Here is a 26,261-nt window from a genome sequence, read left to right as displayed (position 1 = left end):
CAATGCGAAAAGTTCCTCAAAAAGGAATTAGACACACTGGAGGATATTTTCTCTTTCCTCAGTGAAAAATATTATTGCTGTGGGGAGGAAAAATAATGGTGATGGTAGTCAGAGCTTCGAGTAGACTCATCAGCTATTACATTTTTTGCTGTTTTTCTTCAGCCCTGTACAATGCAAGCCTTCTTTCCAGACAGAAGGAACATCATGGTAGACAGGATATTATGCTAAACGTTTTCGTGCCGTGTCTGTAATTACCAGCAGAATCAGTGTTCATCATCAGACCCGACCTGACTGTAGGCACGAGGTGCTGGGAAGCGTGTGAATGAGGCTGGATATTACGCGGCTTGGTGGCCAGGCTGACATCCAGCCGCCCTTCGGAAGCAGAATGCCGAGCAATACGAAGCACGGACAGACTGACACTGGGAAGCCTTTCCAGATGCAATTCTCCTATCAGCTCCCTGGCAAACCTCGCCCGTTCTGTGTGTCCTTATGGAAAAATCTGCTTGTTGCTCCAAGTACCTGCAGCCAGACGAGATGTTTCAGGTACGATCCTTTGCTGAGCACTTTCATTTTTCCACCAGGTCATCCAGTTTGGCTGTGTGTTGAACAAGTGTCCGGTGATAGCAATGAGGTGAACAAAGATTTACAGGGCTCTCTGGTAACTCCCCTCTTCACCTGGGGGAAACCCCAGGTAGCTTCTTGCACCTCCATAGCGGGGTTAGTCCCCCTGCTGTAATGACACGCACCCTGAGCAGCTGGTGCATTTGTCCCCTACGTGTTTCAACAGTAGTTAAACAATATTTTGGCAACATTTTTTTTCTTACCCCTTCTTTTTTAAATCAGTTCTTTTTTAAAAAAACCTACACAAACAGACGCCAAAGGTAGAGCAAAACTTGCAATTAAGAGGGAGTCCTGCCCTGGAACAAACAAGGGAAGGTGGGAGAGTCTGGGTCAAGCCCCTCTTGCCTGGTCTATACTAGAAAGCACACTTTGGTTTCCTATTTTCCAGGTGAGTGTCCTAATTCCAGGCTGACAGCTCTTTTTGTCACTGCTTCACCATCCAGCTGCATTGGGAGAGCTCCAAGGGGGAATGTCCCCAGGAAAAGGGACAAGCGGAGGCTGCGGGTCTCCCTCGCTCCAGCCGGCACGCTGACTGCGAGGCGGCGGGCTCCTCCGGGCCGGGTCCCTCCAGCTCTCTCCCTGCCTCCTGACAAACATATGAAAAGCCTCACGTCTACCCTGAGGTACCACAGCCAGAAAAAGCAATCTTGACAATTTTTGCAAGGCAGGAAATAAGCTTCCTCTCCCCCCAGCTCTGCTGGTGAGGCCTGTGCTGTACTAACAAATTGCAATGCACAGACGTATTTCCACTTAAAGCACAATTATTTTGCTTGCCATGGATCCACCAAAAATTCTGATGAATCTGACATATATGTGTCCTCTATTTCTGTCATGGAAGTGCAATTATTCTGCGGGTTCACCCCAGGAATTAGGTCATGGCAGCGAAGTAAAAGTAAGGGAACCGAGCGCTAGGAGTTTGGAAGGAAGAAGTTGTTCATGCAAGTTAAATTAGTCTGCAAAATTATACCCTTCGCTTTCTTTTCCCTTTCCCCCATGTCAATATATATACTTTAAAAATCCCGACTCCTTGACAAAGTTTGAATGACTCCCAACTTAAGCATTGCATTGCCAAAAGCCTCTTTTGTTTCTTTATAGTTTGCATCTTCCCACACGTACAAACCGCCATAAGAATACCCTCCAGCCATGGGCTGAGACATCATAGTTGAAGATATGTATGAGAGAGTAGGTGCAGAATGAGGCACAACCAGCCAACCAACAGCTCAGCAAGCAACCAAGAAAAATACAGGCACAAAAAGACACCTCTGTCCAAAGAAAAGCTGCAGAAACACAAGGCTCAGGCAGCAAGGGCTGAGCCGCCATTTGAGCAGCCCTTGGGAGAAGGTTGTCTCTCTGCTGAATACAGGGGGCCAGGTCCTAATACAGACGCTTAATGGAATGCGTAAGCTTAGGTGGGATGAATCTGGACCCCCTCCCTCAGCCCGAGTGGGAAAAGCGAGGGATGACAGCATTTACCACCTTTGCAGTGCCTGCGAGTGGACAAACAAATGGGAAAGTGGGTTGCACAACGATTGCGGCGTTGGAGGTCAGAGAAATAGCTTAGACAGAAACCCATTTCATCAGTCTACTGAAATACCTCTGGACGGTAAAAGGTCTCCATCATTCAGCCTCAGACAGAGTTGAACAAGGGACCTGCAACTTAAAGGTCAAGTCCTGTGGCTCACTGTTTATGTAAGCCAGGGGAATTTGGCAACACGAAAGTAAATTTACTCGCCATGGATACTGACCATTCAGACGTCGACGACTTGTAAAAATCTTTGCTTCTGTCCAAAAAAAGTATATAGCCGGGCTACGCGCTTCCCTTGAACTAAAGACCTTTGCTTTTACCAAGCCCAGTGACTGGTATTTCCACACAATAGCTGAAAATACCTGTTTTTTCCAAAGAAAGGAGTTTGGATATTTTAATCTGCAGGTTACTTAGCAGTCCCTCCTCTGTACTAACGCTCCGTTGTGCCTACACAGGACAGCAGTTCATTGAAAGCTCATAAATTTCATGTGGTTCTGCCTAGTCTTTATTTTAGGTTCTTGAACCATTTTTTGCTTTCCTCATTTTCTTTGCAGCTGCAGAGAGATATAGTAAGCTACTGTATAGCATTTTGAAAGCAGGGCCTCTGAGAAGTTTCCAAACTGCATACAAGCAGGTTATTCTTTGGCTTGTTTTCTTTGGCTTGGTGTTAGCAGTACAGAATGAGTCAAACAGTATTAACTTTCAAGAGGGAAGTGGTGTGGTCAACCAAAACTGTTTGCGGCTAGATTGCGAAGATAGGTAGAGCAGGTAATGAAGAACAGCCCATAATGCAGGGTGTAGGTAGGAGAGGCAGACAGACTCAGACAAACAGAATCCTTAATAATTAAATCAGCACTGTCGCCTAAATTTTTCTGCAGCTTTATGTGCTAAGGTTATGAGACAGCCTGGCTTTTCTGGACTGGTCAGCCGTGAGAAGGCGGCCTGGTGCATGTCGTGCCTAATGGACTCAAACTACAACACTCTGCAAGGCAAGAATAAAGGTTGGGTCCTATGAAAAAAAAAACAAAAAATCAACTCTTCATTTGTGGCTTGTTAAATTCCTTCTTGTGTCTCTTCCCATTTATACAGGCTGTTCCTTATCTGTTCCATGATTAAAGAAGGCAAGGAAGATGTTTCCATCCCCCTCTCTCTTTAGGATGTGTTTCAGGTATTAACAAGCACATCATGCTCTCATACGACAGACAACTCTTATGATTCAGAAGAAGAGACGAGATGGCCTCTCCCAAGCATTGCTGTCCCTCACGCTTCGCACAGACCCATGCAGCACTGACATAGGAACAGACTGACCAAGATTTACCATTAACACTAATAGAAAATGCATTTACTCATTACAATTCCCAATCGCAGCGGATGAGCGAAGAGCAAAGGCACAAATGGAGAGGCAGAGCGAAAGTCCTTTTTGCACTCTTCACAACGGGTGGCAGAGGATGAAGCAAAAGCCTACAGTGTTTTCGTATGGGCCTGCAAGGAGGAAACTGCTGCACCTCCTGATAACCCGGGGCAGACGAAGCTGGGAGGGACCGCGGTGCAGATGGATTTTCACCCTTCCAGTTACACTCCAAGAAGAAAATAGGGCTGTTCCCGGAAAGTGCCGCACAGCTCCATCCAGCCTTTCTCTTAGACACGTGTTGTTTTGGTAAACCCCTAAGTAAGGCAACTCCTCAAAAACACAGGCTTCAGAAAAGGTCCCGCACTGCCAAAAGCTTGTTTGGCAAACGGGAGTGTCTGACCACTACAGGCAGGGTCAAAGTTTCCCTCCCCCTTCTCCCAGCTCCCTTGCGAGCCTGGGGAAGAGAAGGGCCTCTCTCCCACCTCCTGTGGAGAGCAGGGTGAAGGAAGAGAGTTGCAGAGGTTGTGCGTAATCAGGTCCTGCTGACCTCCAGCCCATTCCTGCAGGAAACTTTCTCATCTGACAGCAGTACGGTATTCGGTGGTGAACCCTGAAGGGGACAGCAGGATTGCTGATGGATGCTCCAACAGCCTGGCTTTGCTAGCTAATCTCCTTCTAGGAAGGGGAGGGGCTACGTGACACCCTTAAAACCACGGTAGGCAGGTGCAACATGGGGTTTGAGCTACAAGCTCACCCTTCCCCAGCTCACAGAAAGCTCCATCAGCTGCTACAAACTTTTCATTCACTCATGTTTAATAACTGCTGTTCAAAAGTCCGTCCTTGCTGAAGAAACATGATGGAGGAAGGACAAGACTCAGAAATCTTTGATTCAGAGCACTACCAACTAACTTCACTGGAAAGGTACTTGGCACGTCGGTGAACTAGGGTCTTCAGTGGGCACCAGTGTGTAGTCACATCCCCCATGGCCGACCTACTTGCCAGGGTGCTGCATATTAACACTTTTCTTTACATACACACACTCAAAATACAAGTGGCATCTATGCAGTCTTTTTTGCATATTTCTATGGAAAATGCTCCCCCTCCCCAAAGACTTGTTCACTGATCTTAACAGCTACTAATTCTTTGTAGGTAAGTGCAGTTGACAGGAGAAAATCAGACCTACTGACTGCTTAGAAAGCGTTTTCAGAAGTAATATACATGCGCCTAATTCTGCTTTTGTCACAGTTACAGAGTACTTGCCCACTAATTTCAGGAGAGCTAGACCGAGGCTGTACAGGCCTTGAAAATCCCGCCATGCAAATATAAGTAAACACTTAAAAATATTCACCACAGTCTTTGTAGCCGCTCAACCACTAGGCAATAAAATAATGAAGTGCAAAAAAAAAAAAAAAGGTTGACAAAGATGAAAAAAGTGAAAGAAGTGAAAAATAACTACCTACCTATTCTCAATTTAAAATCACACTAATTCAAGGGGGGGGTGTGGGGGGGGAGAGCTGTGTGGGATTAAGTGACTCAAAAAAGGAGTTGAAATAATTTCTATAGGACTGGGCCAGTCTTAGCGCCATTCCTAGCCCACACTGCAGCAACTCTGGTTTCCTGTTTACCTGCTTTATGCAAGGAAGGAGCTTGTCCTGTCAACACGTCTGTGTGTCTTTAAAAAAACAGCCAAATAACTAGGCAAGCAAATACACATGAGCTACCGCACTCCCAGAAAAGCAGTCTTGACACAAGACTCCGTATTGCACACATTTGACAATTTTATTGAACTAAAATGACAAATTTCCTGCCTCACATCACCCAACATCAACTCTCCTAATGGACTCAGCAGTGAGATCGATAAATGCCAGGGAAAATAATCCTGCTCCATCTCTTTTTCATATGGAAAAGAAGCATCTGCATCATGAAACCTCAAGGATGAAAAACCTATTGAGGTCCTACCTATTGAGTAGGACAAAAAGGATCCCCCCTATCAGTGTTACTCCAGGGAGTGCCGAGCATTCGTATCAATCTCATAATCGTTTGCACATCTGACGGAGAGCAATCAGCACTGCCTTTAGGAGCTGCTGGTTGCAGTAGCAGTTAAAGTCCATTTAGGGCAGGTCTTGCCTGGACCTTGCCTGCACTGAGGGGTAGTTAAAGCAGCTACACATTGCTTTTACTGGTCTTTTCAGCTCGTGGGTAGCGTGCCTGCGGGTACATCTGTATGATTTCCAGCCTGAAACTGACTGCTTGAGAGCATGGGCTTTGCTTCAGGTTCCTGCTGCCAGTGAACCCCGCACCGGGGTGGCCATGCGAGGGGACTCTGAGACCTCAGACAACAGGCTGGTGCTGTGCCAGCCCTGCCAGCCACCGCCAACAGGGCGACCCCAGTCTGGAGCTGCCCCTGCCCTGAGGGGGCTGCTCCGCCATCCCCCTGTGGAGAAGGGGCTCGCCAAGCAGCTGGGATGTGGGGCACGGAGGGGTCTTTCTGGGACACAGGGGACCTGAGAGCTGCGGAGATGCCTGTGGATGCTCTGCAGAAGTGATGGCATCCAGACACGCGACCTCTGGTCCTGTTCTGCAGCCAAACTTTTAACATCCAGCGCCAGGTGGTCCTGTGCTACGTGATGCTCCTGTGCTAGACGGTCCTCTGCTGAGCCAGAAGGCCCAACGCTGTACCACTGGAGCAACTTGGGGTGGTTGTGTGAAAGTGCGTGCATAATGGAAACAGGCCGATTTCCCCCTCACTCTTCACTTTTCTTCAAAAAACACAAGTCACAAAGGCACAAACTGCTCTCTGCTCTTTCGCTTTTTGTGTACTTTCATTATGAAAAATGGGCTGGTGGCATGCACAGCTTTCACAGCGGGGGGAGACGTGCCCAACCACGGGACGTACGTTTTAGGCTGTTTTTCTCTTGCTGCTCTGGGGGACTGCGGAGTTGGCCTGGCTGCTGGGGGGCTGCTAGGACTGTCCTGCTTGTTCAGAAACAGCTCCTTCAGTCTGCAGGCATGCCGTTGCAATAATAAACCGTTTTATTTCATTTAAGTGGATTCAGTTGCTCTTCTTTGTCCATCCTTTGATCACACACACACAAACACAGAGAAATTAAACCAACAGCGATCCCCCACCTACCTGTACCCGTTTAGAGACAGCAACGCATCAAGTCACATCGTGTGACTTTGCGCTAGCCATGTTTTGCAACTTCCCCCAGCCGCCGCACGCTTGCACGTAACCATTGCACAAGCCAACTGCAAATGTCCCCGGAGTGCACCCATAATTTAAGCGCTAGTCCGCCCACATCAGTGTCACCCAGACAATAGGACGCAGGGGACACAGACACACAGGCACAGACCCAGCAGTGCGCAACCATCGGCTTTTCTGGCAGCCCAACCCTTTCTTTTGTCTGTACGTGGTCTATTTAGGTTGGAAGCTCTCGGGGGCAAGTACCTTCGCCAAGATTTTTTAAAAAGCAGTTAGCGGAGTTGGGTTGTGATACTGAGAGGGTGGTGTGCTGCAGAGCACGCAACTAGCGCTAGCAAAGGAAGAAAGAGTCCCAGTTGCATTTCTGTTATATGGACAATCAACTTACTTGTAAGCACCACCTTGTCCCCTACGCGTTTTCGGCTAAGTAACCTCTAGGCACTGTAAGTCTCCAGGTGAATGGAAGGATCTGATAAGCCATGACTGAAATTTATATGGTGGGTTTATTCCAATGACACGATGATTCATTTTTTCATGGTTTCTAAACTGTTCGTTGGTACATGTTAGTCTCAGTTTCCAACAGTTGGAGGCATTTACAGCAGAAAGCAAGCAAGAAATAAAGGCATTTAATATTATTTCAACTCACTGAGTTGAAAAGGTTTTTTGAAGAACAGTTTGGCTTTTCCTTGCGTGAAAGGTTGAAGGTCGAAATTATGTGAAACCCTCAATCATCCCTCCCCAGCCTGATACATGCAGAGTCTTTCTCGCTTCTGCCACAGGACAGGCGATGCCGGTCCCTCACGGGCTCTGCTGACTCTCCTCCCAGAAGCTGCTCTGGGAGGCCAAGGTCTGTGGGCAAAGGTTGGATGAGGCAGAGGAAAGGATAAGCAGACCAGCCCTTGGGGATTCCCTAAAAAAGACCTCGAGTTGGGCAAGGGCGTGTTTGAAGGTTTCCTTCAGAACAGCTACAGGCCATGGGCCCTCCTGGAACCTTACAAGTGAGATGCGATCTCTTCAGATCAGGGTCTGAGGGTGTCCTCAACTGCGGTTGACCAAAGGTGCATCCACTCCACCCCCGTCTAGCTTTGCCAGGAGGCAAAAGAAAATTTCCATTCCTAAAAAGGCGCTTCTTGGGCCAGCAGCTTTTTAAGCTCCTTCTCAAATCCTGCTCAGCAATATTATTCTCTCTCTCTCTCTCCACTCCTCAGCATCCTGCCCTTTGATATAAGGATGCCAAAAAAGTATTTGGAAAAACCACATATCTAATACGGGATAATCACATTTAATGCCTAGCTTAACCTTGGAAATCTCAGGCCCACTGGAGCTAAATCTATGTAGCCTTTTCATTTAGCGCCATTTTCAGGCACCTGGTCCATTAGTGAATGTTTCAGAGCTATGTAGGTTAAAACAATTCAATGAGAAAAACAGAAAGAAGCAGTCAAAAGAAGAAAAACCTAATTTTTCAGCAGATGTACACAGTAGGTCAAATGGCCTAAGGGAAATATTTAATTTAAGAGTCATACTATTTCTACCAAGTTTCCTAACCAAAAGTATTTTCATCAGGAGCACTACTCTTGATCTGGTTACTGCTAATGATTTTCCCCATGGACTTAGCTCATAAAAACATAAATTGCTTTATGAATCATAGAATCATAGAAGTTGGAGAAGAAAATGATGGGTTAGGTCATCCTGCCCTTCTCCCTGACAGTGCAGTATTATTTCTTTTTATAAAAAAAAAAATTGAAAATAAGCATTTTTTCAGAGCTGGAGAATGAAAATGCAAAGTTCAAAAGAGATTTTAAAAATACATAATGAAAGCAGTGGAGGAAGAGCCAGCTTCTTAAGTACCTTGGCGCCCTTTACATTTCCATGACAATTTGATGAGAAGTATTGCATGGATAGGCACAGCCAGAAATTCAACGGCAAAAAAAGGACGATGGTATATGTCCTGCGCACGAGTAATTATCATAGTTGTAAATGCAAATCCAGTATTTACATAGGCAAATACGCTGCTAGGCAAAGACCCGGCCATCACAATAACCACGACCAAATGTACCGTGGGATGTGCAAGAAGCCAAAGTCTGCAGGCCTTTGTGCAGAGTGAAGGTGGCAGATGTGATAATACACCCCGTGTTGTCATCCCCTATCGTGACATCTCCACACACCCCTGTGAGTCAAAACGCCTGTGCTTTGCATATTTGCTTTTGGAGCCTTTGGTTTGAGTATCTTTCTATTTTCCAAAAATATTTTCCTGCTTTGTATTACTTTTTGAAATTTTTTCCCCAAGCATGCCTAGTTGAAGAGGCTGTCCTTTTGCATTAAAAAAAACTCACTTTGAGAACCCGTCTAATTCTGGCTCAGAAACTGCTCTTGATCTGACATTCTCTGAAGACAAAAGAAAATGTTTCTGTTAGTTCTTAAGGTAATCCATCTTTAAGGTTTAAAAAAAAAAAAAAGAAAGGTATTGCTATGTCCTGTAAAGTTCACTAAAAATCATCCAGGTGTGAAATTCTGGTTTTTGTCTCAGATGGCCTCCATCCTCAGAACTGCCCCCTTACCTTCCAGCATTTTTCACAGAGAATGCAGGCACTCGCTAGAATTCAGGCTGTCTGAGAATTGTTATAAACAAAGTAAATGAATCAAAAACTGTTGTTGGAGTTGGTTTTGGACTTCAGCATGTTTTTTCTAGACTTCTGTAAGACAGCAGTGTCCAATTTTGTTCCCGCTACTGTCTTCCACAGATTTCTTTTGAATCGGGACATCTTAGAAAATATATCTCAGTATTTCTGTAATTCCTTTACCTCAGGCAAGCGAGCAAAGCATGGATCTGTAAGCATGAAAGTTCCCAAATATGGATTACTGAAACCAGAAACACTCTAACCTAGCAGTCTTTGATTCCCCTCTCAATACAAGAAGGCTGATATCATTTTAAATCCCTTCAGTACACAGCACGCATGTTTTAATACGTCTAACCACAAATCTTGTATGTGAGTTTGCCCAGGTAACAGCCCTGCAATCTGTTTTTGTACAGGCTACACGTGTAACTGATCTAATCGAAGCAAAGCAAAATGGGATACACCCAGCGATGGCGAGAATAGAAAAATAAGCGTATAGCCCAAACCCACCAGAACTGTCTCAGAATGGAGAATGCACTGGCTACCACTGCATTTTTCCTTCACAGCCCGTGGTGTGTCTCTTCAGGCCAACCCCTATCTCAGTCAAACGTATAAAAAGGAGAGGAGACACCAGACTGATCGCAACAGCCGCTGTGATGCAGAAACCCTCGAGGGAGAAGTCAAACCCAAGGACTTCGCCGCCCACCTACAAATGAAAGGAGCGTGATCCCTTCTGCGCTGCGTCACGAATGACTTAATGATAAAGGGAGCTGTGCATTCCTGCTGGGGGGGGGAGTCTGACCTCACGCCACTCATAAAGCCTCCTTCACTATGCAGCTAATTTGCCTACGACAAAGTGAAATTATTTACAAGGAAGCTTTTACATATATTTGGGTCGGTATGTTGCTTCAGTATGTATTCTATCTCTACTTCCTTTTTAAAATGTAGAATCTTATTAAATATTAACTATTATACCAACTGAAGAATTGATTTAAAACAGTAGGCATGCCTGCAAGATGATTTTGTTCCTTACCATTCTAGCAGACTCGTATTCAAAAAACTAAAGCTTATTTGTTGTCTGCAAACTATGAACATGGCCAGGTAATTGCATATGCAAATCTGGAACTTGCATATACAAATATCTGTTTTATGTGCACAGCTGCCTGGTTCACCAGGAACATTTTTCAGGGACAATTCAGCCACAATTTAAAAAAAAAAAAAAAAAAAAGCAACCCAAACTAAATAAGAAGCAGTATACTGACAGCAGTATTTGTTTTAAAGTCTGGCCTCAAACCCAAAAAAATATAGGTCAGAATTTTCCACTAAGTGCATGCAGCATCATGATGCAACTCAAAACAAATGAAGGCTCGAGAAGAAAACGCACAGGCAAGACATGAGTTTTCTAAGCTATTTACCTGAAGTTTCAAACCTTTCTTTTCTCTCCCCCCCACCCCAGTTAAGCAATCCCAAGCTGCGAGTCTCATTCTCTAGTGGGTGTTTGAATCCTGCTGCTCTCTTCTCCCGGGACGATTCCACTTAAGCAACAGCCAGAACTTCTGCCAAGTGTGCGGGAGGAGCGCAAGAAACTAACCACAAACCTCAGTTTCCATCAGGGCATTTCGATCAAAATATGGAAGTGCCCCATTCGGGCTAGCGACTGAGGTTAACGATTGCCCCTGGTCAGAGGCAGCGCATGTGCTGCAGCAGCATCTGTACCTGCAGATCCGTTCCACTCCCCCCTCACTTCACTTCACTTCACCCCGCAGACAAAACAGCCTTGCCCTCACCTCCCGAACAAAACAAGCCCCTGTGTGAAAGGTGAGGGTATTCCCCTGGAGATACTGAATCATTCATCTCCTCTTTGTATCTAATTCTTTAAAAAAAAAAAAAAAAAGAAAAGAAAAGAGGAGGAAAGATTGGCTGTCTGTGAAAATGGGTGCTCCTAGGCTTATACGACAGCATGAGGGACAGTGAATTCCGCAAGGCAGCAACCAGGTCTCCTCTCTCAGGCATTTGTTTGCTTTTGCAGGGTGGCTGAGCTTGAAAAGTTAGATCAATGACATATTGGTTTCCAATGCCTTAAAATCCTCTTAACATCCGAAAGGCAAGACTAGCAAGAAATGATGTGTAATGTATACGCTGCCCACCTTTTACCAGCATCCCTTCTGTCAGCTTTTGGGTACGATCCAAGTCATCCCTGGGCAGATACTTCAGAAATGTAAGGCAAGTCATATTCTAGATCAGCCAGACACCCGTGAAAAATAAGGCTTGGGGAAGGCATAATTAAAACCATTTGTAGGACAGCCTTGGCTTAAGACATACCCGCTGCTCCACGTACATTGGGTGTTGCTGGGTTTCATGAGGCTGGTGATGAACCCCTATACTAAGCCGCCAACTTGGCCTGCAAATGCTGCCGTCAGCTCACTTACTTCTGGGTTCGCGGGGTCCGTCCACCGTTATCTTGATGGCTCTGTGGTATGTGGCTACTTGGGGCGGATTTGTGAAGACAGTGATAGTCAGTGTGAAGCTCTTCCCTGCAACGAGAAAAAAAAAAAAAATGTTACTCGGCATATGCGTTGAGTAAAGGTGTACTCCTCGTTTCAGATAGCCCTCGCACGCACCAAATGGCACTAAAACATTTTAGGTATCTGAAGATAGGTGTGTGCCCAGAGAGCAGGTTGTATAACCTCACAACTGCCTGGTGCTGGATGCATTCCCTCCGTGGCAACTGCTCAAAGCTTTGGGGAAAAAAATTAATTTATATTTAAATGATCTACACTTTGTTTGTAAGAAAAAGGAGGTTACCCCCTAACAGTTAGAGTTTATCTGATCTACATGACTGCTGGTACATTATCTGTACTTTCTAAAGGGTGTTAGTTCAGAGAAGCGTAGAAATTGTGGTTGAGTCTTCCAAAACTGCCACGGGAATCTGATCAGCAGCGCTTGTTAAAATTAAAGAGAACTGGGTGCTCAGATCCCCTAGGCAGATCATAAAATCCCACGCTTTGTGGTTGAAGCTAGCATTAGATCAATTCCATATTGTGAACCAGAACCCTTTAAAAATAATCTGCTACTGCAATGCCAAGAAACAAGGGAATGGAAAAAAGAAAAAAAATCCCTACAGCTTGTCCACAGAGAATTAAAACATTTTATGAAGACACAGCAGAGCATTATGCTTAGTTTTTCTATTATTCAGTAAGAAAACTGTGAAGGCTTTTTCAAAACTGTTATGTGAATGCCACGGCTCTAAGTTGGGAAAAGTACTCATTTTGATGGCTGCCGGGGAGGGTTTTGTATCCCCTTGTGACTGCAATACCCTCAGATCCTGCAACCCCTGGGTGTGCTTTTGGCCGGTGCCAGCATTTACTTCAGGCACATTTTAAATACCAAAAGTAACATTCTGCATCTTTGATAAGACCTCGTATATGCATTCATTATGGCTTTGGCCTGGACAACAATAAAAACATTGCCCGTCAGCAGGTTTAGCACAGTTATCTCAGCATCACGGAGGACTCAGATACTGACAGGAATCTTCCTTATCAGTAAGAGACATCAAGGGACATCACCCCAAGTTAGATAACCAGGAACTGTTGTAAGAAAATTGAGGTTCCCCTCCTTCGGGCACACGCTGCGAGAGCTTTCCCGTACAGATCTGCCTCTTTCATTTTAACAGTTGGCTCCAGCCCTCCCAAGCGCCGAGTTTCTTCCCTTCTAAGACTTCCCATTTTTATTGTTTGCTTCGTTTCTCTATAGAAATAAATATAAATTTAAATACAAATGTAAATATAAATGCCTGCGTCTAGCAGCAATATTCCCCCCCCCATGCCCATTCACTTGCAATTCAATACTTCCCTTAATGCAGTTCCTACTTTGGTGCTAATGGTCTGCATCAACATCACAGTGAGCACACACACATAGCTGTTACTGGAAACTGTCCTCATCGCATCCCTGTGAATTAGGGAGGTATTCTCCCCACTCTACGGATGAGGAACTGTGGGGAGATAAAGTGTCTTGGCCACGATCTCACAGGAAGCCTGTGGCCAGCGATGCTAACCACTTTGGCTGCTGCAATTAAGTCCGACTATAAACCTGAATCACAGCCCTCACAAAACAGAAGCTGAAACACAAGCCTCCAAATCCCAGGCCGGTGTCTTTCCACCTCCACATCCTCGCTAGAAAGCAGTCCCTGAGATCGAAAGAGTTGCAGCAGAAGCAAAAGTCATTTCAGATCCCTGTCTCAGGGCCTTTGGCCCTCAACTCTTGGGTCCTACATCTACCCAGACCAAGGATGGCTGTGTTCTTGACATTCTTTAAACATAAAATTACATGAGAAAGCTTTACAGCTTTGTTACTCTTTCTCTGCCAGCACAACAGATCTTTCTATAAGGCATCAGTAATAAAGTTCAATCAACTTCCTTCCGAAGAACTTTATCACCCATAGCATTAGACTTAACAAATATCAGAGCGGCACCTGTAGATCTTCTTTCTTTCCAAAACCAGTTTCCTTATATCATTATGTACAACACGTAGATCGCTAAGACTGAAAGAGACTTTGAAAATATACTTGATTCATTTTACTAATCTGCAGTATTTCCATCTTGCTTTCCGTATGTTTGGGGTTTTTTTGACAGCTGCTGATGCATTACATAAGGTGCTCCTGCTGTTCTACTAGAATATGTAGACCACGTATTTCTTTAGAAGGCGCTTGTGGATTTTCCAGATAGAAAAGCAACGCAGAAAAAAATTTATAGCAATAGTGAAATGTAGTAAAATGTGGCCACATTGCGAGTTTACAAGACCAGAATAAAGAATAAGAGGGAGGTGAAGTTACTTTCAAGATTTTCTACAGAACAGACTAGATCTCAGAGCCTGTATAAGGTTGTGACACAAGTTGGCAAAAGCAGGAAGATACTTAGCTTACTTCTTGTCGACAGAAGACTATTCATTAACCACATACTGGTTAACCACAGGACTATATAACCATAAACCTACATGTCACTCATTGCTGCTTACCAATAATTCTAGCTGCATTTTTTCTCTGGTTATTCTGTTTCATTTACATTTAGCTTTGTTAAGTGGTTTTATCACTTTTGTTCATAGCTTCTGCATTATTCATCATTTATGTGTCTGGTTGACAAAGGTAGATTTAGATTGGAGGTATTGTTAGTGAAATGCACGTTTTATGGATATACCTGTTTTGGGATGACAGCAGGACTATAAACCTCTCCTCCTTGCTTTTATGTATTATGATACAGATTTTGTTTTTAACATACACTTGCCTAACACACTTACACACAAGCACACACACACATACATATGCAATGTGCAGCAGAGTAAACGGATGGAAATAATACCGGGTTAGTCAGTGGAGGCTATATTCAGACTCCCTAGCACTGGATGCCATGATTTCTGGTGTCTAAATAAGTGGACCTCCTAACTATTGGTAGAAGACCTACACTGAGCACTTAGTGTCTCCGCTCAGCTCAGAAAGGGGTGAGTGCCACCAAAATTGAGTCAGACAGCCTAAGTGATGGACTGACCTCTCTAGTGACTGTAAAGAGGGACCAAACACCCCAAGAAGGCATTCTGAAACACTGGCCTGGTTTGGATGCCTCCAATAGTCATGATGACAATTTGATGACATCCTAGCAGTCACAGCAAGCCGGCACGTAGCCCTCCATTAGCTAACACCAAAATCTGAGACTCTCTGGGTTAAACAGTCGCATAAATCTACAGAAAGCCATACACTAATTAGCTCGGGTCTATGACGCATGCCTCGGTATTCTGAAGCCAACTGCAACTATGTCATTGCGGGAGTCTTTGCCCATGGTGGAAGGGCTGACAGGTGATGTCAATGTCAAGCTGTGCCTCGCTGGGGCACAAGAGTCACTTCAGAGACTGTTGCTCTCTCCGTAACTACCCCTGGCAGTTCCTAATATTAGGCACATAGCACCTCATGAGCACAAGGGTTAAATTCTCCAGATGTGGGACAGGGCTCTGGCTTTGGAAGCCCTTTCCATAGACCTCAAGCATACCCTCATGATGCGTAAGGGCAGGGCACAAGACTCACAGCCTCCATCAAGTCTTCCCTCACAACTAGGGTGGGAAAAATTGCTTGGTAATGTTTGTTTTCGCAAGAGCGTTGAGGTCAGAGCCCTTCTAGAAAAAATAATGGAAACAGTAGCATTTCTGGCCAGAACACAATACTGACTTTTGAAATGATACTTAGAGGCTCTGTTGATGGGTTTGCTAGAGACTGTACTATCAAAAGTGCCCTCAAGAGTCACTGATGATTTGACAGCTGAAGTCAGATGATGGCTTAAACCAGTTGTCCCCAGCTCATGACTTCACAGGATTTCTTGTGAGATCCCCTGATGCTGTGCAAAGCTGCAAGAATTTAAGAGGAAGCACAAAGCATAATATTGTCCACGAGTGCCTGCTCAGCAATACCGTTCCTGGACTAGCAAAAAGTGAAGATCAGCCCCCAAGACCCAAGCATCTGTGCCCATGCTCTACACTGCAATACAGGAACTTGAAGTCTGCATTCGGTCTGCATCCCATCTGACAGAGGCTGGAAGCAAATCGAGCAGCGAGCTCACATCTAGCATGATGAGAGATTATTTAAGTCCCCCAGAACAGCACTGAAGAGCTCTAGAGGGAGCAATAGGCTTGTAAGCAACAGCCCCTGGGAATGTTTGAGAGGAACCAAGGGAGGAAAAAATTAATCCCAAGTGACAACATGGTCACATGAAGCTCCTGGGTGCTGCTTTAGTCATCCCTGAGCAGTGTCATGACCAGATGGGGCTGGGGGGTGGGAAGGCACACTTAAAATACAAGTGGCTGCATGGGCAGGCGCAAAGGGCAGTAAGAACAGACACGCTTTAAGGAAGAGAGGCCACATCTTGAACCTATCACTTCATTTTAATCCACCTCTTTCTCAGGCAAAAAGAGCCACTGAGTCCATTGATGAAGGTTCATCCAAATGAGGACAGAAAAAAATGGAGTTAAAGCTTCAGAAGTTTGCCTGGGGAGTGGGGGGTGTGGGGGACAGGAAAAGAAGGCCAACAGATTATTTGGTTACAATTACCATCTTTTGCTTTTGGGATTTATTCTGATGATCACAGATGCGTCGTTAGATTTGAGGGGGTTTTTTTTCTTAAATTGTTACAGTAAATTGTTAGATAAAAAGAAGAAAAAATGGAAAGGAGCCAAGAATGCTCGTGCTGACAAGGACAAAAGGTATAGATGGAAAAACATGAAATGTAATACACAAATGCAATACAAATTATATTACAGACATTTCTATTATATTAGTGAGAGACTTCCAGGTTCTAGTAAGAAAGATTATGATACTTTTCTTTTTTTTTTTTTTTAATCCAGCTTCTACTTTTTAGTGCTTATGTACTTACTTTTATTAAACCACGCTAAATGATCAATTTTATACGTCTTTACAATTTCTCACAACATCTTCCTGGGTATCTGCCAAAGTGAAGATATCTACTGCATTTTAATAACATATCTGACTGTATTTCGGGGCAGGATGAAATATACACGCGCTCGCATATTCATTCTCGAATGTCGACTATTATACACTGGGGCCAAACTTTGCCATTCTTATCACTTAAGCTGCTGAATACTTCAAATGTAATCAATAGGACGAGAAGGGCCAGCATAATTTGACCCCTCATTTGTTGACTGCTGCTCATCATACGAATGAAATATTTTTGTAGGTGCTCAAGTTGCACGTCCAACTGCAAAAAAACCTGCACCGGTCCAAATTCTGGTGCTCAGATGGTGACTCTCTTCTCCTGCCCTCGGTGACAGTTTCACACAGTCAGAATATAACTTTGCCTGTTTGGTCCAGTGGCTATTTTGTCAGAAAAAAAGCTGCAGCTGAAGTAAGCGGCATCAAAAAAATAACATAATTTGTTTACCATCAACACCACAGATACCACTGAATTTAAATACGAGAAAAAACTGTTATTCACCTCGTCCGCTACCACACTGCCAACGGTTTACAAACTCTGACAGCCACAGACCAACGGTCCAAACAGATAAATGCGAACATGGGGGGATGGCAGCAAATCGGGGTGATTGCCCAAAGAAATGCAAGAACTGCCCACACAAGTCAGTTGCACGGGCAACGGATCTGTTTGTGTATTTGCATGGGCGTTTTGCGGGTGTAAGCGCATGTCAAGTTGGAGATTTGGGAAATATGCCCACTTGCCCCCTCCCAAACCAGCCTGGGTCAGCATAAAGGTATACTTTTGAACATTTCTGTCGAGTGTCTCACTCCAGGAAGTTCTTATATCTGTGTTTACATAGCATCTACTTACCCAGAACGAAATCACCATCGCATTAAATCAATAGCTGTTTTGTTCTGGATTTATAAGGGGCCAAGTTGTCATGCACATGGCCAGAAGTGGCCCTCCTGCAAACTCAGACCCAGCTATGAACTGTTGAATTTGCTTTGCATTAAGTCGTGGAAAAGCAGCTGGCTGCCGCAGGAGCGTGGCTGGCGCTGGCTTCTCCCCTTCCCTTGTCTTTCCCAGCTCCCTGCAGCACTACCGACTGCTTAACCAAGACGTGCGCTTCACTCCCTTTTCCTCCCTGCCCGTTCTCCAAGCTTTTTTTCCGGCTAACGAGTCAAATGCTGAGGTGGAGAGCAGCAGAGCCGCCTGCCTCTCCTACCGCGGCTCCGGGGATTCCCGGAGCTAGAAGGCTAGAAGATTGTGGCTGGGGTGGAATCTTTTCAAGGCATTATTTTGGCGAAGCGTACGTACATTTAACCTAAGGCAACACGGGAACTGTATTAAGCAACCAAAATTACATAACTGAAATCAAGTAGCACTAACAGAGATGCTGTTCAACCCAAGCAGGCGCGAAAATTGAATTTTACCTTAAAACCGTTCTGTGGGTGATAAGGACAGTCCCTGACAATCTTCTTACCTCGTAAGTCAAAAACGTAACTCCCAGCCTGCATACTGTGGACGTGAAATATTTAAACAAACAGATGCAGAAGCTGGTGCTATACTCGGTGTAACTCACAGGTGTTAAGATAAGGCTGCGGGCCCTCAGCAGCTATTCCAGCAGACGCGTATTGGTGCTGCACAGCGATGTTTTTCTGCATGCCCCTTGTCATCAGGTGTACCAGGCGTGCTACAAGACCTGTCCCCTACACTACACATTTCTCTTTGCACTGGAGAATGGCCACACAGGCGGCAGGTCCGAAAGTTGCTTTTTCCCCCCTTTGCTCCGCTACAGTGGTACCAATGTTCAAATCCCTTCCCTCAGGAAAAAGAACAACACCTTCCTGCTGGAATAAGCAAAAAAAAAAAAAAAGCCAGCACCCAGCATTCCAGAAATGTGTCACCATCAACTCAAAAATCTTTGCCTGAATGCTGCTTTTTGCCCATTATTGTAGGAAATAACACACTTAGTATTTGATCTGAAGCCCTCAAAAGAGTGAGTCTGATGCAGAAATAGGCATCGCTCACATTCTCAAGTGTTGCAAAGGTGGGACTCAGCTCACTAAAGCAGCTACGATTTTTCTCTCTTCTTTTTTTTCTTTCTTTTTTTTTTTTTGCCAGTTGTTTACATTTTCATTTGACAAGAGTTTGCGTGCAGCCAGTTTCACTTCTGCGCTGACGAGCGGTTTCACTTCCCAGTCCCGTGTGCTGTCATGATGATACCGTCCACCGCCTCCTCCAGCCTTGCAGGGGCCTCTGTGCTAATCCCTTCCCTGACAGCCTGACAATGTGTGTAAAAGTGCAGCCGCCGCCGCTGCTCCACTGCTTGCCTGCGAGGCACCCGATGGCCCTTCTTTTAAGGAACTTGGATTTGAAATGTTCACGTCTAAAATGTTTGACGCAAGGCACCGGTCTCAGTTGGATTCCTTCGGGTTCCTTCCCTCAGCTTACTCCTTCTACTGCCTTCGTGATATTTTTCCATCACACAGATCCCGTGAACACGCTTCAGCAGAGATGCCACAAAAGGATGGTCGCTTCTGTTCAGGGAAAAACTTAGGGCAGTTGAGTAGCAGGAGATACCAGTTGTGGGTACTAAATGGTCATGGCCATAAATCCCACCATTTATCAGGAAGGGAGCTGCGGCAGAAGGTGGGTAGAAGGACATTGCTGAGGTTCAGGCCATAAATGAACTAACTGAGAGGGAAGAGGCATAAGGTCAAGAGATTTAGGACCAGGGTGGCAAGAAGGAGGTGTCTGAAGAGAGGGTGTCCTACAGCGGTCAGCTTAGGGTGACACCCAGTAGTTAACTTAGACATTAGTCACTTTTGTATGCCAACATCAACAATCCACAAACACACAAAACCACCAGGAATCCCCCTCTATTGTGGTGTTCTCTAATTTCAGAAGAGAAGCTATTTCAAGTTGTGGGAGGCATTTGGCTGGCGGGAACATTATTTGTACTTTATCATCCTTAGGTTTACGTCCTATGTAATACCAGCTTTTAGACTTTGCGATGGAGGTCTATCTGTTTCTGTGAGTACGAGCAAAAGAGTAACAACAATGTTTGACAATATTAAAAAAAAAAAAGTGTGTTTGCATCCTGTTCTGAAAGACAACCCAAGTGACCTGTTTTAACTGAATTTTCGGGGTGGGATGCCTTCTTGAAAGCCTGCAGATCAAGTTTGCAAAATGGGTTTAAAGCATTGAAAGATTGGGATAGGGGGGAAGACGTTTTAATGGAAAAGCCAAGAAGCCTCTAACTATAAGTGAGGTTGCTGCAGTAACCACTATAAAATTCTTATGAACCTGGGTGGAGACAATAATTACAGCACAGGACGAATGAGATGGTACGGGGTGCCCGGTCGCCGCAGCAGAGTGGCAGCACAAGGAGATTACAGTTTGAGCCTTAAAATGCCATGCTTACTGTTAAAATATTTTTAAGACTTGAAATGTATATATGCAATTTATACAAACATAGACGTCACTAATGTTTAAACGCAGATTTTGAGAGGGTGGAATTACATTCCCCCAAAGACGACTCTAATGGAAATCTCTGATGCTCCTATGAGTGGGCTACCCTAAAAACCAAACCTCTGCTTTCAAGCTGTGGCCTACTATATATTAGGGAATTTTGACTTTTTTTTTTCTCATGGCAATATCATTTTAGTTTTAAATGAAGGGCTTCTCTATACCGGAGCTTGGGCTGTTTGTGAATAAGCGTTCGGAAATGACTTAGCCTCCACGAAGTGTATCCAGCTCCAGGGTGGAACGAAGAAACAGTCACTCGCAGCAGACTGCTGTGTCACTGCTGAATAGTTCAGGGAAAGGGAAAAACAGCAACAGGAACACCAGATGGAAAGGACAGTTCAAAATGAAATGACTTAAATGCAAAGCTACCAGCTTCTTACAGAAAATGCCTTGGGTTCCTTAAGCCTAATAATAGCCCTTAACCCAGCTATAATTTCAAACCATTAATGAGCTTTTTGAGGTAGAAATTATCACCTGCACTTTATAGGTGATGAGAAAGACATGAAAAGGTTAAGGCCCAGATTCACAAGAGGATTTAGCTGCCTGAAGTGGGATTCAGGTTTGATTTAAAAGCTTAAGTCCAAAATTACAGCCCGCACCCCTCCCACCCCCCCCTATCCAGGTGGTGCCTAGCAGCAGACGCAGACGACATCTGAGGGGGCTTCCCCTGCTAAACAGAGCTGTGCCCTCGAGGCCGCCAGCTCAGCCTCTGGGAAGGAGCACCTCGGCATGGTCAGTCCGTCCCCAACCCCTGAGCCTTTCTTTGCCCCTCTCCTGGGGCGGTTTGGTCCGGGAGCTGCTGCTCAGGGTTCAGTTTCTCACTCAGCATCTCATGGTGGCCCCTGCTCCTGCTTTAAGCATTAGGCTTCCCATGGGAAGCTCCCTGCTTTGTAGGACATGCCTCAGATGTAGGCTTTGCACTTCCCTGAAGCGCACCCTGGCCAGACGGCTGCGGTGGGGTGACAGAGTCCTCAACCCTGGTTGCCCGGCTGGAGGCCCTTTGGGCGGAGACGTCCTTTGGGCAGAGCTGTGGCACACGCCTGGCTCCCGGGGCTGGTGGCTGCAGCGTTTGGGGTGAGGGGAGAGCCTCATTCCAGTCTCTTCCCTAAGGACTGCTTTTGTGTTTGAACCCATGATTTCTTCACCCCTCGAAGCCCTGTTCTCATCCTTTGGCTAATCGCAAGACTGGGAAAACCTCAGTGTAATAGGTGGTGTGGTTTTTGGCAGATCCTGTTCTGAGGCATCTTCATTTCATGGTGCATTGTCCTGTAAACCTAGACAAAGCCCTGTGAGACCCGGATTTTGTCTCAGTCCCTCTCCCTTTTTCCAGTGCTGGCTTTCATTTGGGACCAGCCCCAGCCTGGCTACCTGTCCAGCCAGATGCTGGCATACCTTAGTGCTCTGGCACGGAGATGGAGCTGGGAACAAACACACTCCTTGCCCTGCGGAGTGATGAAGACGATCACCTCTTGGCACGGCTGCAGGAAGAGGTACCAGGTACAGGCAACAAGGAAGGTGCGGGTTCACTCAGAGAGCAATGCACTGCTCTGAATATGAAAGGCAAGGAGCACTCTTATGATCATCAGGGCCATTTTAGCAAGAGAGGGACTTCCGCCTGCAGTGGCCTAAAGCAGGTGAATGCCAGAAGACAAGCTGGTAAGTCACTTCTTCAGTAGCTGGCTGAGCGTGGGAGTGTGCACTGGGACTGTTTACTCGGAGCTTATTTTCTTAGAGGAAGGACTCCTCCATGCTGTCATTACACTAATGCAATGCGCATTGATTTCAGAGCTCAGAAGAGGTCTGGGGTCACTCGATGGATATCCATGCAGCCAGTGATGGGGGAGATAACGCTGCCATTACAAACTTGGAACCTGCCAAGTTCCACTAGAGACAACCTTCAAACGTAGAGCAGCCTCCGTGGCCTCAGATATGGACGCAGTTGCGATGCATAAAGTCTAGCCTGTGGAAACTTTGTGGCCTTGCCAAAGCGTTTCCCTCAGTTCTTCCCTAAACTTCAGGGAACTGATGTGCGCACAGACTGCTCCTCCAAGCACCGCCCCGCTGCAGAGCTCTCGTGGCATCAAGCCTTCAAAGCAGCTGCTTCCCTCCTCCTCGCCTCTCGCCTCTGCCTCCAGAACCTCCTCCCTCTCCCCCATGCGCTGCCTGCTCCCGCACAGCACGGCAGGTAGCTCCCCATCCTCAGAAGGAAGGGTAGGAAAGGGCAGAAGGAATTAAGGATGGTTCCTGCCATCACACTTTGAGGCCAAAACCTGCTCCTGTGGTAAAGTCTCGCCCAGGAATCCCAACCTGTGCTGGGAGGCAGCAGGTCTCAAAGGGGCCGGGCAGGAAGAGCGTCAACAAAGGAAGGGGGACAAGAGACAGAGATTGATGCAGGGCAGAGATGAAGGGAGTAAGGTTGATTTGGAGAGGCTGAGAAAACTCTGTTGAAATAATATGATGGGAAAAACAGGGGAGAAGTAGGATGGGAGCAAAAGAGGTGGAGACTTACACAGCCTTAAGGTAATAGAAAAAAATAATCTGTTTTTTTTTTGGTTTTTTTTTTTTTTTTTTTTTTTACTGCTGCTAAAGGATTTTTAGAAGGGACTGATTAGAGCCTGATTCAGGCTGGTGAGGGTTTATGCACATGACTATGCTGGAAAAGACTCTCCTGACAGCGATTGCAAGCCACTGATTTGCAGCATCCTCACTTCTGCTAATCGTGAGCAAGCTGACAAGAGCTGCATGCCATAGGATAGTCAGGTGAGGTTCACTAGCCAGCCCTGAAGCCAAGGTCCTAATTTGTCTCTCAGAATGCATTTATTTTGGTGACAAAATAGCAGCTGTTATTTGAGTTGCAATGCAGGTATATACATACATAGCTACCCACAAAAATAAATATTTTTTTTACCAGAGCTCCAGCAGCCTCTGAAGCAGGGCACACTAAAATAAAAAGCAAAATAAAAACAAAGAAAAAAAAAAAAGCTGAAGGGCAAACAGATCTCTTGAAACTATGTGACCTTTTCATCTAGAGAGGTACTTTGTTTTCCCTAAGTAGTATCCCGGTAAACCCAACTCCTTTTATCACAGGAAAAAAAAAGAAAATGCTCAGAGGATAGCGTCTGCCTCATCCTCGTCATTAGCCCGAGTTTCAAAAATGTACAAGCAGAGCTCTGCAGAACCAAAAAATAGATTTATTGTTATTGGACTGAGGGCAGTGGTTCAGCACTTGGCATGGCCACTGTTTACAGCAGTAATGCTCCCGGAGACAGGAAGTTCTCCAAATCGCTCTGCCATTATTTTTCTCCTGTTGACGCTTTCTGATCAAGAGGTTTTTTTTTTTTTCGCCCAGACGAAATTTTAAGTAACCCAGCAGAGAGTGTTTGGGAGCTGGCAAAGCCAGCTGCAGTCATGCTCAGCCGCACGGACCACATGATGTTTTCCGAGTCGAAGCCCCGCGCGGAGCTGCATCATTCGTATACTTTCTTAACACAACCAGCGATTCACGCGAACCCGGCTGCACGTAGCCAGCGTGTGCCGAAGCCGACTCGGTACGGCACTGGTGGAATGAGAAAGTCGTCTCCCCTCCCCTCCTTCCACCGAAGGCCAGCACAGAGGGTGGCCATTGCCTCGAAAGGGCTGGGTTTGCTGATCCCTCTAACGCCGACGCAGGCGATTTGGCTTGAAATAGGCACCCGCTCCTCTGTACCAGTGCGGGGAGTCTGCACGCTGGATTCTTCCACGGCTACTCGGTTTCCACAGAAATCTCGATTCAAATTAACGACACAACTAGGCGAGCCTAAGTCACTTGAAAACAAAATCACCGCTTCCGGCCTCTGTCTTTTAGAGAAAAATTCCCCGTTCAGACCTGACTCTGTGGGGAGAAGAGTCCTGAGATAAACATCAACCCTTGAACACACACCTGGGGCGAGCACCAGCAGTGCAGCCCCTTCTTTTGGCTGCTGCCCGCCGGCGGCTGGACCGGCAGTGGCAACCCGTGGCCAAGAGGTGTTGCAGTTGCCCGGCAGCATTGCAGACGCCCAGCAGGATTGCAGACGCCCAGCAGCATTGCAGACACCCAGCTCTCCCCCCACCAAGGGCCGTGCCAGCCTTGCCTGCGCCCGGCGCGATGGCAGGGCTACAGGATGGCTCAAAGGAGTTGCCCATTTCTCCACGGCCAAACCCCCCTCCCGCTGGCCGTAGCATCCTGCTAGCGCCGCATACTTATCAATGCGAAATATAAATAAGCGCTTGTTTTTGAACTCTGTCAATTGACTCTTTTTTTTTTTTTCCAGTTTTGATTGCTGTTGGATTTCTTCTATTTTCATCCCGCCTGGCAAGCGCGGCTCATTGTTACTCCAGTTTCTGATACCGCGTCCCCTGAAGCATTCCAACGGCTTGGACCAGGACCCGGCCGGCTGCTTAATGCTGATTTTACGACCCTGTTGAATAGCATCCTCCTCTGTTTTGCACATACTTTTATAATTTTGAATGTGTTTAAGTAAAAAATAAAACAAATTTTAGCAAAGTGCTCAAATAGTGCAACCACAAGCTGAAGCTGCACAGAAGGAGCAAAATTCTGACTTCAGAAGACCAATAAAAATAATAGGACTCAGAATCCAGGCCAGTAATTTCTGGGGTTTAAGTATTTTTGAGATTCCAGCTTAAACTGATTTTTCTTCCCCAAAATTATATCCAGAAGGAAGAGTACCGATGGCCGAAATTTCTGATTATGCTTGATAATATCTCTCTCTCATGTTCTCCTACCAGCTACACCTGTGAAAAAGGAGTACTTCTTTGGCTCTGTGGAAATTGAAAACTACCGCAGAACTTATTCATGACTCTAATCCCGATAGCTAGTAGGAAATATATACGTAGGCTTAATTTTCAGTCCTTTCCACAATGCAGTTTTTAAAAAGGCCTTGCTGGAAAGCTATAACAAAGCTTGAGCTCTCAGCTTTAGATTGAGATCTTCTGCAGCAAGCCAAGACACTTCCCCATTAGCTACTATTATGATAACCTATTAATAATTATTTTCATCTGGAAAACATGTTTATTTGTTGGGTTTTTTTTTTAATGTTACGTTCTACAAAGAAGATAGTTACTGGGATTAATGATTCCATGAGGAAAATATGTAATGCTTACCGAGCCACGAAGCTTTCCCTCTCCAAAATAACTATTTATTTTTAATTTTATCCAATGAAACTCTATGGTGTCAGGCTTTTTGCATCAGATTTATTTCATCATAGTAACCTATACCGGTTCATTATACACTAAGAAAACAGGGTACTTTGCAGTAGTAGCATTTTGAAGTGTTTATGAACGGAGGGAGAAAAATAAAGATTAATTTTTTTTAACCAGGTAATCAGGCAAGGGGGGCTGAGGTTGGCTGAAGTTTTAAACTACATTTTTCTTTCAGAAATTACTTACTCGGCCTTACAAGCCAGACGGGCAGGTTTTCCCAGTAGCATTCTCAAACTAGGGTGAGGAATAGTAACTCTGGAGCCCAGCCAATTCCAATGTAAATCTGTTTTGTTCGGGAAAGTGAGCCAAATTGCTTTTATACAACATCTCAATGTTTCAGGCGACCTGCGATATTCTCGGCTCCCATTCCGGGTGTCAAGAAAATCAAGTGTTTGGGGTTGTTTGTTTTTTTTTTTTTTTTTTGTAATTCTGAACGACAGGCATGGGCAGAGTACACGGGGCAACCGCTTTCTGTTAAGATACAAATGGAATGCTGAAATGCAGTTTGGTTCTTTAAGCTTTGGCCAGTATTTGGTTGGTGTGTCTGCTCTAACCGACAGGCAGGATCAGGCCCCCAAAGGGGGGGAAATCACTGTAACTCTCTCACAGTCAGTGCAGAGCCGCTTATTTACTGAGATGAAAGTGGACAATAATCTTACATCTGAAACAGCCGTCACCCTGTCTTGCTAGATTTCATTTAAAGCCCACG

At 45.5% G+C, this 26,261-nt stretch overlaps 1 protein-coding gene across 6 annotated transcripts in view; it reads right to left on the bottom strand.

The window, feature by feature from the left end:
• The window catches only part of RUNX1 (RUNX family transcription factor 1), a 175,114-nt gene that overhangs the window by 42,614 nt on the left and 106,239 nt on the right, over positions 1-26,261 (bottom strand). For all 6 annotated transcript variants that reach the window (XM_054224271.1, XM_054224506.1, XM_054224594.1 and 3 more), the window contains one exon: positions 11,744-11,848. In XM_054224271.1, the coding sequence (XP_054080246.1) occupies positions 11,744-11,848 (105 nt within the window). The remainder of the gene's footprint in view (positions 1-11,743; positions 11,849-26,261) is intronic.

The sequence above is a fragment of the Rissa tridactyla genome, chromosome 1 (genome assembly GCF_028500815.1).
Source record: "Rissa tridactyla isolate bRisTri1 chromosome 1, bRisTri1.patW.cur.20221130, whole genome shotgun sequence".
NCBI classification, from domain to species: Eukaryota; Metazoa; Chordata; class Aves; order Charadriiformes; family Laridae; genus Rissa; species Rissa tridactyla.
This window is presented reverse-complemented; position numbering and strand designations above follow the sequence as displayed.